Here is a 16,380-nt window from a genome sequence, read left to right on the forward strand (position 1 = left end):
TTTGAGAATTATTTTTGGCTCAATCTCAAAGAAAGAATACTTTGGGATAAAAATTTATGTAGAAATATGGAAGAAGAACATCCTTTTTAAACTACTTTTAACAAGTGATGGAACTAGATTGTTTTCACAAGAATGCTTTAGGATAAGACTTTATATAAAAATATATAGAACATTATATTCATAAATGTTTAAATAAGCATTAAAATTTATAGTGAACAATAATAAAAAGAAATTGTCATTTCTAATTAAAATAATTATTCATTTCTCATAACAGCAATCTTGTTTATTTTTATTTTCTTATACATCTTTTTATTTTTATTCTTCATAACAAACTTATCCACAAAATTTAATAATGATATAATTTGATATTACCTTGTTATACCATTTTTAGTACTTGTCAGTAGAGTAGACTAAGTACTATTGTGACACATTTTGAATTTTATACTTTAACTATGAATAGAATTTAACTATAAGATTTGTGTTGATTAAAATATTTTATATATTATAATAAATTTATTATTTTAATATTATTAGATTAAAACCTATTAAAACTAAGGCAAGTACTAAGCCATTATATGGCACTTGTTACAATATAGTACAATTTCTTATTATCTCTTAATATAGTGCAATTTGTTATTATCTCTTAACACCAGTATGATGCAGTACAATACGGTATTTATATGTTAATCCAATTGTATCCCAATAAAATGAAAGGAGACAATATCTCAGTCATGATAAGCTTAATTCTCCTCCACTTAGTATCACCACAAAATATGAAATCTCCAGTCATCAAATTCATTGAAAGTGTGACCAAACTGTCTTCACTTCGAAAAATCAGCTGTAGAATTAACCTCAAAGAATATCAGTATAATTGAGCACAATGATTAGCATGCTATATACAGGGGCAATGTTGAATGAATAGGGTTCTGCCCAAAGCAAGGATAGGCAGTCGCATTGAATCTGTTCATTGTATGTTTAGATATTCTTATTTGTGAAATTGCAGCACACAGAACATCTACAAGATCTACATTTGTTCCTTGCATTTCAAAATCTTTCTCTGAAAGCGATAACAGAGCATGATCAACTGCATCAACAAGTGAAGACTGTAGATTCCTGCATATGCAATTCTTTTCTGGGCTTGAATTATTTGTTTCAAGCTTTCTCTCTGCCTTGTATGGAGACATCAACTTTGAATCCGTAAAGAGCTCCATATCAGATTTTGTATAATACAAAATCCATGGATGGTCTGTAAAAGGAGACAATTGTATAAGAAAACTGTACAACAAATTGTTCAAATTTATAGTATGAACTGTGAACCTATATAAATAAACATACTCAAAACTTCATCTGGAGAGAGTCTCTCGTCAACATCCCTTGACAGCATCCTTGACAGCAAATCCTTGGCCGGTTCAAAAATGGACTTCCACTTTTTAGTGTAGAAATCCAACCACACATTTTTTATTTCCTCAAAAATTGCCTCTACAGAAGCCCCAGAAAACGGTAAGCTACCAATTAAGAGTCCATGGAGGAGGACTCCAGCAGCCCATACATCCACCTTTTCAGTATATTTCCCCGCCAAAACTTCAGGGGCAACATACGCTGGACTGCCCACCAAACCTGATAAACTTTGCCCTGTTTTCAAAATAAACAAGATGTCAATAATCTTGCTAATTAACTTACATTAATGAACACACAATCTGAATCCAGAAGACAAAAAAATTACGACAATGAATTGTGGAAACACATGATTATTTCAAAGAGTTTGGATTTCATGAAAAGATAAGAGCTGGAATTTATGAAATTGAAACAAAAAGAGCTGGAATTTATGAAATTTTGAATCCCATACCATTTGAAACATGCAGAGATAGGCCAAAATCAGATAGCTTCAACTGTCCATCATCGGTGAAAAGAATATTCTCAGGTTTTATATCCCTATGAATAACTCCCATCTCATGACAATGCTGAATGACGCTAACCAACTGTTTGATTAACTCTGCAGTTTCCCTCTCCGAAAAACGTCTTTTTTTCATGCAATCAACCAATCGCCCCCTAGAGAAAATCTCCATTACAAGATGCAAAAAATTTGCATCTTCGTACACTGAATGGAGTGTTACAATGTTAAGGTGTCCAGATAAGTGTTGCATGATTTCCACTTCCTTGTGTGCATTTTGTGCACAACTTTTGGGCAGAGTCTTACATGCCACGTCTTCTCCTGTGAACCTATTCTTGCACAAGGTTACCACTCCGTATTTCCCTCTGCCCAAAATAGGGCCCATGATATAGTCAGATTCTATTTTGCGGTCTCTGATGATTTGTGTGGTTTCCTCTATGCAACCACATTTTCTCTTTATGCCTCTTGGAGTTGTATCAGTCAAGCAGATCCCCCTTCTTGGAGTAGAAAGAGTTGCAACTGGTGCTGGATGATAATGAAAAAAGCTCAGTTGTTCAAGTGAAAATGGAGAGGCGGAGGATGAGGTTGATGCACCATCATCACATGAGCAGATCACCTGTTGTGATTCAATCCTATGTAGATCTGTGTTGTTCGTCCTCCTCCTCTTTACAGGAGTCATGCTTACCTTACAATTGCCTGTCAAAAAGTCACAAAGAATGATGAGTTTCAATCTTTGATAGTTATTTAGAAATTTGTTCCCATTATCTTGGATGTTACAAAAACACAACCTAATTTATCGGTACCAACAAATTCAAACATAATGACAAGCTGCTAAATTAATCCAAAACTATATACACAATTTTCTGAATCATTCCTCTCAAAATAAGATGTATTAATCCAATCTGTGTACGAATACGATCAGAAAATTGCAATGGTATAACCAATAAGAAATGTTTTAACCTTAAATTTAGTCTTCTTCGATGTTACAAACACACAGGCCAATTTGTCTATACCAACAAATTGAGATCAGAAATACTAAAAATTCGCTAAACAGGGGAGAATCTGAACCCAAAAAAACTCTAGAAAACAAGAATACAATAATCTCAATCATTCTGATCAAAACACTAGTATAGAGTATTAATTCGAACCTAGTATGGATATCACTGGCATGCTTTAATACGCCCAAAAACATCCCCTTCAAATCGTCTGGCCTTAAAGTAGACTATGTTATATTTTTCAGCTTTATCAGATCTAAACATCCTCTCTCTTTAATCACATTAACAAGAATTTAGAAGCGAGTGGGACAAACCAAACTGATCAAAACATAAAACAGTTGACATCACAGGCAGATGTTCGCCGAGGCCGGCTCAACGGTCAGGAAAAAATTGAAGAGAAAAACAAGAAGAGAAAAATGAGTACCAGAGGAACAAAAACTTGTTCAGCAAGCTCAAGCAACAAGATATAAAGAAGACAGCCACATTTCAAAAAAGAGGAGGACAAAGAAAATGTCAGTATAAATGAGATTACAATTGTAAAAGAGAATATGCATATCAATATAGGGTTCGTATCAGGGAACATACTATTAGAATTGTATGCAGTGAAATGCTCTGCATATCTCTACATTGTAATATATGGAAGACTTTTTTGGTTTTTGGCAAAATCCCAAGATCTCTGCTCATCTGTAGTTAATTTAATTTGATACAAATGAAGGTACATTTTGTTGAATATGTGATTTGCTTTGATCTTAAAAGTAATTAATAGTTGAGTACACATATTTCACTCCAAATGGTCTGTGCATATTCATTGCTTTTTTCTCTAATGCTTAGTAATATTAATTGACATTTATAGTTATTATTAAAGAAATTGCTGAACTTCGGTATCTTTTTCAAGAGATTAAAAAAAAAAATTTTAACCAATTTTACGCCCTCCTGCTTCTGAAATAGTTGCCTTCCAAAATAATTTAAATTTTTTATGAGTACAAAGCAAATTCTAATTAATTTTTCTCTCACAATATTTTAATTAACCTTTTCCGGCATTGGAAGCTCTCACACTTACCCTCAAGATGAGGATAAAAGATTCGTCGGAAAAGGTTAAAAGGAAATTTGTGAAGGCTGATGGAAGGGTTAAACTAAGAATCATTGGTTGTTTTCATTGTAGTTTTTTAACTTGGATTTTATATCAGTGATACCTGCCAATGCTGCTATTCTGTATGAGAGCGAACATCTAGTTTATTATTATCAGCTGAGTGGAGGGAAACTTAATTCAAGTGTGATATAGGTCAAAGATTAATAAAATATAATAAGTATGAATAATCATAAATTAATTTAGATACGGTAAGAACTATATGTGATTAAATAATTTAAAAATAAATTTTCAGGTTATAGTATTATTTACTATTATAAGTTTATTTAGAAAAATAAAATAAAATAAAAATATTAGCTATTTTATATTTAATCATATGATTGTTTTTGCAAATTTTTCGGAAACCTACCCTCACCATGAACACTATCATGCAGTGAGAAAGACGTGGACAAAATTAAATGAAAATACTTTTTCCATCTAGGCACAAAAAAACCCAATTACTGTCGATGACGGGTCATGGTTTTTATCATAGATACTTTCAATTAGTACTTTTAAAAGAGTTCATGGATTGTAAATATATCTATTAGTAGTCAATCATTCATTTTTTAGCTTTTTTGGTTGATGATTTGTCAATTTGTGCATAATTATTGGAACATTTAGCCACAAGTACTGGCATTTGAGTGAGCTACTATTGCTGCATGAACGCCGTGGATATTGCATGAGCATTTTTTGAAATGACACTTTTGAATCACTCTGTGCTCCATGATCCCTACAAGGAGACCTACCAATACCCAAAAGGCACTTCACTCACCTACCAAGGTACACAGAATTTTTTTGGGAAAATCTGACTAATGATTTAGAAGTTCCATGTGCGAAATTAACGGAGACAGCTACTGGATGTTTTCCCTGGGTCATTTCAGTTTGGATACCCTGACCTTTAAGACTATTAGTACTGATGGAAAAACCGATTACTGATCTGGATTTCATAACTAAGCCATGAGGTAAGTAATGCTGTGCAGACACGAGGGTTTAGAGAAGCAGATATTCAAGGATGCAGAGGTCATTGGAAGGCATAGAAAATATATCATTTAAGGCCAGAAGCCTATGCTTAGGGTGTTCACATGTTGGAGAACATCACAGATAAATCATAGCCCCAGGGAGGGCAAAATTCACGATTACCATTGTAACAGGACAAAATTCACTATTACCATTGTAACAGGACGATTTCTGGCAAAGCTAAACCCTGCAGTCAGTTTGTGAAACCCTCAATTGTAAACAACTCCAGACATACACATACATAGGTAGTAGATTTAAAGATATTGTCACATTCATCGAAAAATTCAAGCCAGAGAATATTGGATCTCAGCTTGCACATACTCCATTATGACATTATAGAGAGCTGATGATAAATTAATTTGAAATTTATTATGTTTAGATCAGTATCTTAATCACCGTCGTTTCTATTCAATCTGTATTGCTCATACCGATCAATTTGAGTTTCTTGTTCTTGTCCAATCAAGAAACATTTTAGGTTTGATCATTAATACTAAAGCTCAATTGTTAAAAGAAGCAATATATTTTGCAGGTGGGATTGTAAGTTGGGATTGTATGGGCATATCATATTATGCCTTACTAAATCTAGACGTAAGTTAATCACTATGTAAAACCAAGCCTTATTAACATAGTTTCCTTTTTAAAGAAAATCTGTATTGATTTGGATGCTTGTGTTTACGACAGAGTTTTCACTGGTGTGGAGTTTGATCAAGCACATATCTGATGTTCAACTTTATTGGCTGTTCTGATTTATTTTAGCACACCCTGGAAGTACATGATGTTCTCTAAAATATCAATGCATCTTTACTGCTATATACCAGATTCAAACAGTCACTATCTATTAGCACGTAGCTGCAAGTGAATATAGTGTAGCTCAAAATTGTATCATTGCTGTAGCTTGTAACTATCATCATTTTGAGGCTGGGAAGAAAAAAAAAATTCCAATCGTGGTAATACTTTGTAAGCATAACCAACTGCTACGTAAAAATGGCAGTGAATTGTAGTTCAGGGATTTCTTTAGACAAAATATATATACAACAGGGGATCTGTGTTTATGGAAATGTCAAGTACATTGTTGACAGTGATAGTAGCAACTATGGCTACCATCATTCTTCGCGAGGTATTGCTGCTTTTTTTCAACAAATTAGCCAAGATTAAACAAAACATAGTTTCTTTTTATGCTAGAATGAAATTTCGAATCCGCGCAGGACAGCGTCTCTCTTGATCTAAAGAGATTAAGAATTCATACTCTTTTCTAATGACATCAAATTCAAACATATTTTCATCTTGCATAACTACATTATTAAAGATTTTTCTTAAGAACAGAATCCACTTCTAACTTTCCAACCATCATAATAATATAATTAATCTGAAAAACGGTTCAAAACCAAAAATCAAATCCCCAAATCAAGCCCTATTTCTTGCTCTCTGTCCTTAATTTTCATACAAAAGATTAAGGAAAATACTATTTAAAAAGCGCATAAACCAAAATAAATATCAAATTAAACGAAAGAAAGCGATTTACCTGTGTTTCAGCTTCAATCTGCTATGGAGATAATTACGAGAGAAAACAAAACACTTCAACCTTTCACAAATTTGAAAAACCCTCGCTTTCTCTTGTATTTGAAAATTCTCTGCAATTACAATACCAAATGAAGCTAACGAAATCAAGGCAGAAATTATTAGCCCAGTGAAAATTCAATACTTCTAACGAAATCGGCGAGAAAATTCGCATGCAATTGTCTCTCTGAAATCAAGGCAGAAATTTGTTTAAACCACGGGGAAAGCTTTCTTGAACTTCTGTTACGTTTGGAAAGATTCTTTATTTATAATTTAGTGAGGCGGGAAAATAAATTATTCTTTGAGAACGACATAAAAACATTAATTTTTATTATTTTTAAAGTTCTTATATTTTAATATAATATATAAATAAATAATTTTATAATTTATAACAAGATAATTTTAACAATATTATTACTGAAAAATATAAAATGAAATAAGTTGTATAGCAATTATAAGCATTAAGTTGTACTTTACATGTTTATATTTCTAAGATAAGTATTTTTAAATGCTATTTCTAAAATTTAGATGCACAGTTTCCAACAAAACACTTTCTAATAGCTACTTTTTTTAACTTTCCATTTCAAATTATTCTAAAAAGAAATTGAGTTTTAAGTTCTAAACAGTTTATTTATTTATTTTTATTGAAGAAGAATTAAGTCCCAACATTGGTGCCACAATATTTTATATAAAAAATACAATTGAAATTTTAAGACATGTTTGTATAAGTGTTGTATTAATCTCTAACCCTAATTCAATTACAGTACTCTCTTGTAACCATAATGCCATAGTTAGGTTTAGAGTTTTGGCTACAATCTTATTTAGGAGTAGAGTTTATTGTTTGGGTTATGATAGAGTTAGGGTTGGGATTAGGCTTGACAATAAGGTTTAGATTTAGGGTTGGGGTTAGGGTTACAATTATGGTTATGTAAGGGGTTACAAATTGGTTAGTATTATGATAAGAGCTATGATTTTGAGTAGGGTTAGGGTTAATGTCAAGATTGGGAATATAGTTTATTTTATGGTTAAAAGTTACAAATTTTATTTTGATTAGGGTTGGGATAATGGTTTAGGTCATGATGAGGTCAGGGTTGTGTTTACAATTTGGGTTATTGTTGACTATTTTCGCCCACATTCAACCTAGAAGTGATATTTGATCTGAGACATCTTTATTGGGTTGGATTCCTTGCAAAGGGATAACATGATTTTTTGAGTTGGCTCTTGTGGGTCCACGATTAGCAGAGTTATGTCGATGCTGATTCGCCCATGTGTCATTTTAGCTTCTGTTGGTCCGCTAGTGACAAGGTTTTGTTGTTTGCGATTGGTCCATATACTTCCATGTTAGCAATTGGCTAGGTCCAGGGTTTCATACACATGCAAATGAGATCAACAGTTGTCATGTCTTTGTGTTTGGCTCAGTGGGGTTTCACAAAAACATGAGATGTTGTCACGCATCTTCATTCTGGCATTTCTTTATGTTGTAATGCTTCTTCGATGCTCCAGAACATGAAATGTGTCATGTGTCTTCAGGTGGTCATGTCCCATCTCCAACATTTAAGTCAACCCAATATGCACACGCAAAAATCAACAACGAAGATTCAACGAAAGATTAAAAGATTCTGGTCAGTTTTGTCAAACATCAAAATACATTGACGACTCCCATGTTGTGTGATATCTGCTCATCATCATGAGAACACAAGATGCTGTCACACGTCTTCATTCTGACATTTCTTCATGCTGAAGTGCTTCTTCAATGCTCCAAAATCAGAATTGCACCACATGGCAGAGAGTCCCACTTCCCGCATTATATTTGTCATATTTTTGGGTCTACGTAGGTGGTTGACTCAGCTTGTTGTCCAACATCATGGTGCCACATGTCTCCATTCCAATGTTTCTCCATACTACAATGTTTTTGCGAGCTTCCATAGCCTAGAATTGCGCTATGTGGTGGAAGTCCCACCTTTCATGTTATTCGCTTCCTTCTTTGCTGAGATTTCTAAATTTAACGACTCTCATGTTTTCACATCTCTACCTTGGCCACTTGTGATGCCACAATCATTGAATCTAGCACATCTTGGAGATTTCCCACAACATCTTAGCTGTCCATTTCGAAGGAAGGATCTTGATTGACAACTGTGACTTAATCCTTCATTGGGAGGAGTTTCCTAGTTGCATCTGGGTTGTTCATCTCGAGGGGAAATTTGCATCGATGGTGGTGACTTAATCTCTTGTTAGAGAGATTCTTGTAGCATCCAAGCCATCTATTTTGAAAGGAAGATCTTCATTGACGACCAATATTTATTTTCGAGGAAATCAAATCCCTCCCCCCCCCCCCCCCCCCCACCATGCAATCAAGCTTGCATTTTGTGGGCAGATAACACGTTGTATTATCCCTCCCCATAGTTTTTTCTACCAGTAGCACAAATCAACTTCTTATGGCCATGACATGCTACTAAGGCTTGTTCTTTATTACAAAGCAACTTCTTGGGCCTTGTTAGCATGACGCTAATGCCCTTTGTACTTCTTTAATGCATGTAATGATCAAATCTTTGGTGATTTGATCTCTTTTACGACTGAGTGCATTTGCTTTGTTCTTTCTTGCCACTTCAAGCAATAGATTGCACTTCATAATTAGATTTCACTCTAACTCTTTAGTTATTGCTTCCTCTACAACTAAACTTCACCTTGGTTGGGGTTTCAATTCCATAGTCAAATCAAAGTTATGCTTGAACTCTTTAAAATGTAGTTGTAAATATGTTTTTTGGGTTCTTCTCTATTGTATTTTTGCAGTAGCATTATGGTTTGCAATTGTATTCCTTTTGCCTTCCATTAATGAAATTCCTACTTTTACCTCTTCTTGCCAATCATGATTTGTGCATGTATTTTGCCTTGTTTTGAATGTTTCTTTCCTACTTCTTAGAGTTATATGTTGTGTTTAATCCATTGAAAATTATTGTATTGTGAAAATATCCTTCCTTTCAACATTTAATCAATTCCAAACTTGCATGTGAATTCTTAGGAAATAGAATAGAATTGAGATCTATGTATTTTGGGTTTTCATTAATATTTTGTTCAGTCATAGGAAGAGTTGCAACCATAGTTCTATCTTGGTGCATAACCCCCCTTTCCCTTTCTGCATTTTTAATTTCTGCATTCCTTCTTCCTTTTCCCTCAAAGTTGTAGTTTAGGTGCACCCTGATAGTAAGGAATCTGACCTTCTTCAGAGTTTTGGCCTCATAGTGCAAGTCCCACACTTGGAGGTCGTTTGCATGTTACATGATGCAGCCAAAATCCAAGGGTACCCATGCTAGAGGTAATCTAGACCCTTGTAAATAACCACACAATAGACACACAACAAAAAGATAAACAAATGCAAGATCCGATACCCAATGCAACTCTCTATTCATAAAACAACTTGTTATAGGCAATATGTTCGACTGTAAGGCCTTTTGGGTTAGGGCCAAATACAACAAAAATTACAAAACAATTCTGCTAGATCCCTCAAGATCTAACTCCACACTAATCCCAGCTTGTCCAAATCTACACTCTGGTAGAAAACCTCAAGGAAATCTCAAATCGTGCTTGCAAGTCCACCAAGCAATCTCCTGGCTACTAGCCCTTTAATGTTCTCTCCTACACTTCATCCTCTTCTCCAAGCTAGATGATCTACAATCTCATTTCTTAAGACTCCACAAAGCACCCCTACTTATATCCAACTAAGCCACATGTCAACCTAGCCATTACAAATTAAAATAAACCCTTACATTAAATGTCCATGCAAACCAAAAGTCAACTGCAACACAAATTGAATACCCATACATAAATTAAATGCCAAAAGTTGGCTCACTGATCGGGAACCATAGGAACCAAGACCAAATTGAGTGTTAGAGAAAACCATGCTGAGTGCTAGCATTCTACTAGATATAATTGAGTTCATTCACTAACTGAGCACAAGCATGTGTTGAGTCTTCAGAAGCAACTGAGCCCCATCATCGATCAAGCTATTCAGCCAACACTACTGTCGAGATCCCAATGCAAACTGAGCTCCTAGTATTTTCTGAGTTCCCCAAACATCATTGAACATCTTCATTAACCAAGTCACTCGGTTAACACAACAACCAAACCAACTCAGTATCAATTGATTCACACTTCATTCCAAGGTCAAACCATACCAACATGTAGGATTTCTAGCCAAACAAGGATGCTCCTGCATTAGACACCCCAGGTTTGAAAAGATGTTCCCAATAGCTAGAAGAACATCTTCTTGGATTCAAAACATAGTACTCAAATTGGTTCTTCACATACATATCCTCTTGTTGCACCCACTTTTCTTCTTCTATCCGATTCGTATAGTGGAAATTTGTGGTGTTCAAGTCTAGATCTAAGCCCCCTAGGTGGAATGAGTTTTCATTAGATTTTCCATTCTCCCCTTCCTTACATTTCACAGTTGGGTGGTTCTCCTTTTCGAAGTTGGGATTTTGTGGGTAGCTTAGCACCTAATCTGATGGAAATTCACATTGCTCATGCAAATATCATTTTTCAAAGTTATTCTACTTATGATAGGTTGTTTATTCAATGAGAACAGAAGCTTGCAAAAATCCAAATTTTGTCTTCTCCTCGACAGTTTTTCAACCCATGAAGACGAATTTCCACAAAGAATTTTACATGATGCATACGGGTCAAAATAAGGCCATAGTGAAGTACTTTATGATCATTTCCCTTTCCCTTAATGATTATCTACCTCGGGGAGTATCCAAGATTCATCATGGCTCCAATAGTCATTCTAGGTGGAAAACTCAAAATCAACTTCTCCTTGACGGGTTTTCTACCCATGAAGTTGATTTTTCACGAAAGGCAATTCCAAAGGAAAGTAAAAAAGTGTGGGCCCCTAATGGATTTTCACACTCACTTTAGACTTTCCTGAACCCAAAGGTAACCATAAACAAAAGGTGAAGTAAGATGGAAGCCTGGGCGGAGAAATGGAATTGTCTTCTCCTCAACGAGTTTTCAATCCATGAGGACAATTTCTCGAATTTTAAAGAAAATTCAAGTTAGAAGTAGATTGGACCTATGAAATGTGTGCAAAACTTCCAAAGATGACAATAGGAGTATCTTAACTATGGTGGCAAAAAGTTACTAAAGAAAAATTTGACTCAGTGGGTTTTCTCTTACGAAATATTCTAATTGTGACTTTCTAAACTTAATGGGAAACATGAAAATAAGTGTGAAAGGATATAAAATTATCATTGAGCCAACGAAAAGGTGAAAAAACACTAAGATGTCTATTAAAACCACACATTTACTACTTCAACAAACCTCTCCTTCAATTCATTTCTGTGGCATGGATTCTAAAAATTAATGGATGGATTGAATCTCCTACATAAATGGAGACATGAATAGTGCAGAATTAACACTCTTTCTTGAACAGTTATTTTGTTAGTTTGCACAACTTTTTTCGAAAAGATAATATTTGTGTATTTTTTATCCTTTTCTTTTTTAGATTTTGAAATTCATTCTCAAATAGAATGACAACTAAATTCATAGGTTTCGAAGGGTTGATTGGAATTAAGTCTTCACTGCAGAATTTCATGGACACTTCTCTTCGCTTCTTTGACATGCAAGATTTTTAGAGGAGAGTGAGATCAGAGCCAATCCATCCCATTACTGAGAAGCTTTGAGGATGCAAGCTAGTTGAGGCAGCTAGCTTTCCAGTTGTAGTCCAAGCTCCTAAACCAATTTATGAATGTATAAACTATTATAATCTAGATACCAGGCAGATTGTATTGTTGGATAACACAGTATTGTTTTCTATTGATAGGAAAATGGTGGTAAATTGCCTCCGAGTTCCTAAGCAAGAGGAATTCTTAGATTTAACATTTGGAGGTGCCATTTGTAAGTTCTTCATGAAGAAGATGAATTGGAGAAAGGAGATCATGCAATCATTGTTCCAAAAGCCATAGAGCACCAAGAGTAAGGTTCCTAAAACTTTGTATGGAACTAATCTCAAACCTGAGATTGTTGACATCATGATCCTCTTGCATAGATTGAAAGGTGAGGTAGAAGCTTTAAATTTTATTGAGCAATATTTCTTCTTGGTGTAAGTTATTTGTTCTGATACCCAATATATTGATTGGGCTTATGAGGTAAGCGAGAAATCTGTCCAATGCTCTTTGTGCCACAAAATTCTATAACACATTCTATATGTCTTCTTTCCTCACTTACATGTTAGCTTCTTTGCAATTATGGCTAGGCCTCCCAAGGGTGGAAAATTTTCCTGATGATGTGAAATCTTATGAATTCTAAACATGTTTACTATTGGAAAATAGTTATGCGGAGTATGTGAGAGTTAATGATGCATTTACCATGAGAATTTGTAGGGAGCTAGAGGAATTCTTAGAAAGGAGATTCAACCCTGAAGCTATGACGACTATTGGTTAGTTTGGGATCTTTTTCATCCAATTCTCATCCTTTTCATAATTGCATCTTGCAGCGTTTGACAAAATCCCCTTGAAGCTATCGAGATATCCAAGTGATATGATCGCATTGATCGAGATCATGAGGCAAGCGATTCAAGTGAATGTGCTGAGTGGGAGTTTAAAGAAGAAAGGTTACGAGTTCCCTATGAAGGTGGGAGACTTTAGTTGTGAGTTTCATTTGGATGTAAAGAACATGCTAAAAGTTTTCAAGATGAAATACAAGTTGGAGATGTATGAGGTCTTCAGACCTATGTTTGATCTAAACGGGTATTCAAGAGATGTTCTTCAGATTGGAAGTGTGATTAAACATATCATTGCCATAGAAGACTACTGTGCCAATTGTATGTTGATATCTGATTGAAAATATCATTTGAGTAGAAAGATTGTTGAAGAAGATTATGTGTTTCAATCATTGTTTTGTCACTGATGTCAAACTTGCTACATGTTGGTAAGACAATTGCTTATATGTTTCAAGTACTATCACTTAGTTTATTGATGAGGAGGATTTGATCAACAATATGTTTAAAAAGTACCTAGAGGAAAGGTTGAGTTGTGATTATGTATTAAAGTGCAAGAATCAATTAAGATAGTGATAACATAATGTATTGATGATCTACTTGAGGTTACAAAATGACGGGCTACACTTAGAAAGTTCAGAAAAATAAAGTTAAACAAAGTTCATTTGCCAAGCTTGACCAAATTGATAGTAGGTGCCGAGAAAAGTTAATGCAAGTCAAGCAAAAAGAAAGCAAATTCTAGTGGATGCCAAGCAAGTTAGTAGATGCCGAGTAATTTTTAGTTGATCCCAAGTGCCAGTAAAAGTTGACAAGTTTATTTTCTTTGAACTTGTGAATTAGGAGGAAGATAAGATTGATGAGCTGGTGGCACAAAATCTTACGTAAATAGTTTTGGAGGAATATTCAAATGGATTCTAAGAGAAGTTTCTAGAAAAGACAAGATATGGGGTTGATACATTATATCCTACCTAGTCCATCAAAAACACTAATTTTGGTGATGGATAATGAGAAGGAAAAGTGTTCTAATTTCCTATATGTACGAATGTCTAGTCATGAAACAAAAATTAGAGAGTTTTGATGTGAAAATTTGATAAGGAGAAGGAAAGGGGTTTTGCTTCATCAAGTGACCCAAGTGAAGAAGTCTACAATGACATAATGAGCAAGAAGGCTTAAAGAGGATGAATGCTTGAAGGGTGTGAACAAGCTGCCAGAGCTACAAAGATTGAAAGCCAAGTAGAGTTGAGGACTAAATAGTGATCTATAATTTACAAGTAAGGTTGTATGTTGTATTAGATCAAAGCTTTATTGTTACTTTCTAACAATTGTATTAGCCTAGGGTAAATCATTTGGAGTAAGGTTGACTTAACAGTCATTGGAAAATCCTTTAACAGGGTGGCATTCCAAGTGAATGGCCTGAAGTCCTCTAACAAGGTTCACTTTTGACAGGGTGACTAAAATCCCTTAACTGGGTCACATTTAACAGTGTGTATTGTAACCTATAATAGGGCATCACTTTAGAAGAGTGAAAAAGGAGTAGCATGTTACTGGTGTTTTTTTCCAAATTGGGTTTCCATGTTAAATCATTGTGTCAAATGTGTTGATGGATATGTTATGTTTCATGCTTTACATTTCTGCAAGTTGATTTGATAGTAACATATCAGTTTTAGTTAACACAGAATGAATGCATGCATGGAAAAGAATATTTTATGGGTTCACTGAATTGTGAAAAACTTTATTTGTACATCTGGACCTTGAATAACTGATTCATCCCCCCTCTTAGTTATTCTAAAAGAATTCCAACAATTGGTGTCAGAGCCATCTACTTAAGAGGATTAGTTTTAAGGCACTAGAAGCACAAAGATCAAGATGTCAAAAAGAGAGGTACCCAAGCTCAACAGAGATAACGCTTCTACATGGAAAAATTTGATGAAGCTACACCTTGGAGGACTTGGAGATTATGCAAAATCTTGTATTGCAGTAGAACATGTTGATCCAACATGATCCCTAACTACTAAAGATTTGAAGAAAAAGAAAGAACACAATTAGGCATTGTTGGAGATTGTTTTTTCCCTAAGCTATGTTGAATTTTATGATATCAAAGGCCTTAAAAGTGCAAAGGAAATGTGGGATGCCCTAAACACCATCTATGGAGGAGATAAAAATGTTCAAAGAGCCAAGTCAGAGAGCCTCAAAGGTAAGTTTGATGACATGAGAATGGAAGAAGGTGAGAATATTGCTCAATATGTTGCTAGAATAAAAGAAGTTGTTAGTGCAATAAAAGGTGCTACTAGTAAAATAGATGATGATACTATGCTAAGTAAAGACTTGAGAACATTGTTTCCTGTGTATGCTATTATATTATTTGCAATCCAAGAGTTAAGATGTATACTAGGAAATGATCTAACCCTTGAAGGTCTAGTAGGAAGACTCACTACTTTTGAGCTATCTAATTTTAACACCTACAGACCAAAGAATATTGAATCAACTTTCAAAGCAAAGTTGTTACTGAAGGATTATGAGGAGGTAAAGCAAAAGAAGAAGAAATAGAAGATAAAGTATGCATCCAGTGACAGTAACACAAATGAGAAAGACATTGAACAATTGGAAGCATTGCTGGCCAGAAGATTTCACAAAGGAAAAGGCAAGTTCAAAGGTAAGCTACCTATTATTTGTTTCAATTGCAATGAAGTTGGTCATATTGCTACAAGATGTACACAGAAAAAGAATGATAGAGAAGGAAACAAGCACAAAAACATAAGAGAAGATGATGGAAGAGACTATAGAGACAAAGTAAAGAAGTCATGTTACATTGCTAATGAACATGACTCTGATGAAAATGATGATGAAGTGGTATATGTTGCAATGAAGGATGAATCTGATTAGGATGAGGCAACAAAACTTATGACTTGTGTGAACAAGAATGATAAATGGATCATTGATAGTGGATGCTCACATCACATGACTAGAGACAAAAGTAAGTTCATTACCTTAACCTATTATGATGGAAATAGTGTAAGATTTGGTAATGATGCACCATGTTTGATAAAAGGAAAAGGCTCTATCAAACTCACAAACAAGATTTCATGTGACAATGCTTAGTATGTTGAAGGATTGAATTATAACTTGTTAAGTACATGTCACAATTGAATAATTTGGGATGCAAAGTTGAGTTTGAAAATATATTAGCCAAGATATATGATACAAATAGAAACTTGATTGGAAAAGGTGATCAAACTAGAAGTAATCCGTTCTTTCTAGATATAGAAGATGCTACTTGTCTTATTGAAAAATTTGATGATGT

The 16,380-nt window shown here is 34.5% G+C and overlaps 1 protein-coding gene across 1 annotated transcript; it reads right to left on the reverse strand.

Annotated features, from left to right (window-relative positions):
* Window positions 1–884: 884 nt before the first annotated feature.
* On the reverse strand, window positions 885–2,570 carry LOC149528379 (serine/threonine-protein kinase PEPKR2-like). Its single transcript, XM_089810272.1, has 3 exons — window positions 1,847–2,570; window positions 1,336–1,632; window positions 885–1,246 (listed from the first exon to the last, which is right to left on the reverse strand). The coding sequence occupies exons 1-3, from the start codon at window positions 2,568–2,570 to the stop codon at window positions 885–887; spliced, it is 1,383 nt and encodes a 460-aa protein (XP_089666398.1).
* Window positions 2,571–16,380: the final 13,810 nt, after the last annotated feature.

This window comes from Cupressus sempervirens, chromosome 11 (genome assembly GCF_028749045.1).
Source record: "Cupressus sempervirens isolate cs-2001-9-10 chromosome 11, ASM2874904v1, whole genome shotgun sequence".
Classification (NCBI taxonomy): domain Eukaryota; kingdom Viridiplantae; phylum Streptophyta; class Pinopsida; order Cupressales; family Cupressaceae; genus Cupressus; species Cupressus sempervirens.

Excerpts from the sequence above, each read along its gene's own strand:
- LOC149528379 (XM_089810272.1), bottom strand. The coding sequence starts at position 2,570 with ATGACTCCTGTAAAGAGGAGGAGGACGAACAACACAGATCTACATAGG. Across the intron at positions 1,633-1,846 it reads ATCTCTGCATGTTTCAAATG|GGCAAAGTTTATCAGGTTTG; the intron begins GTATGGGATTCA and ends TTTTGAAAACAG. Across the intron at positions 1,247-1,335 it reads CTCTCCAGATGAAGTTTTGA|ACCATCCATGGATTTTGTAT; the intron begins GTATGTTTATTT and ends CTCCTTTTACAG.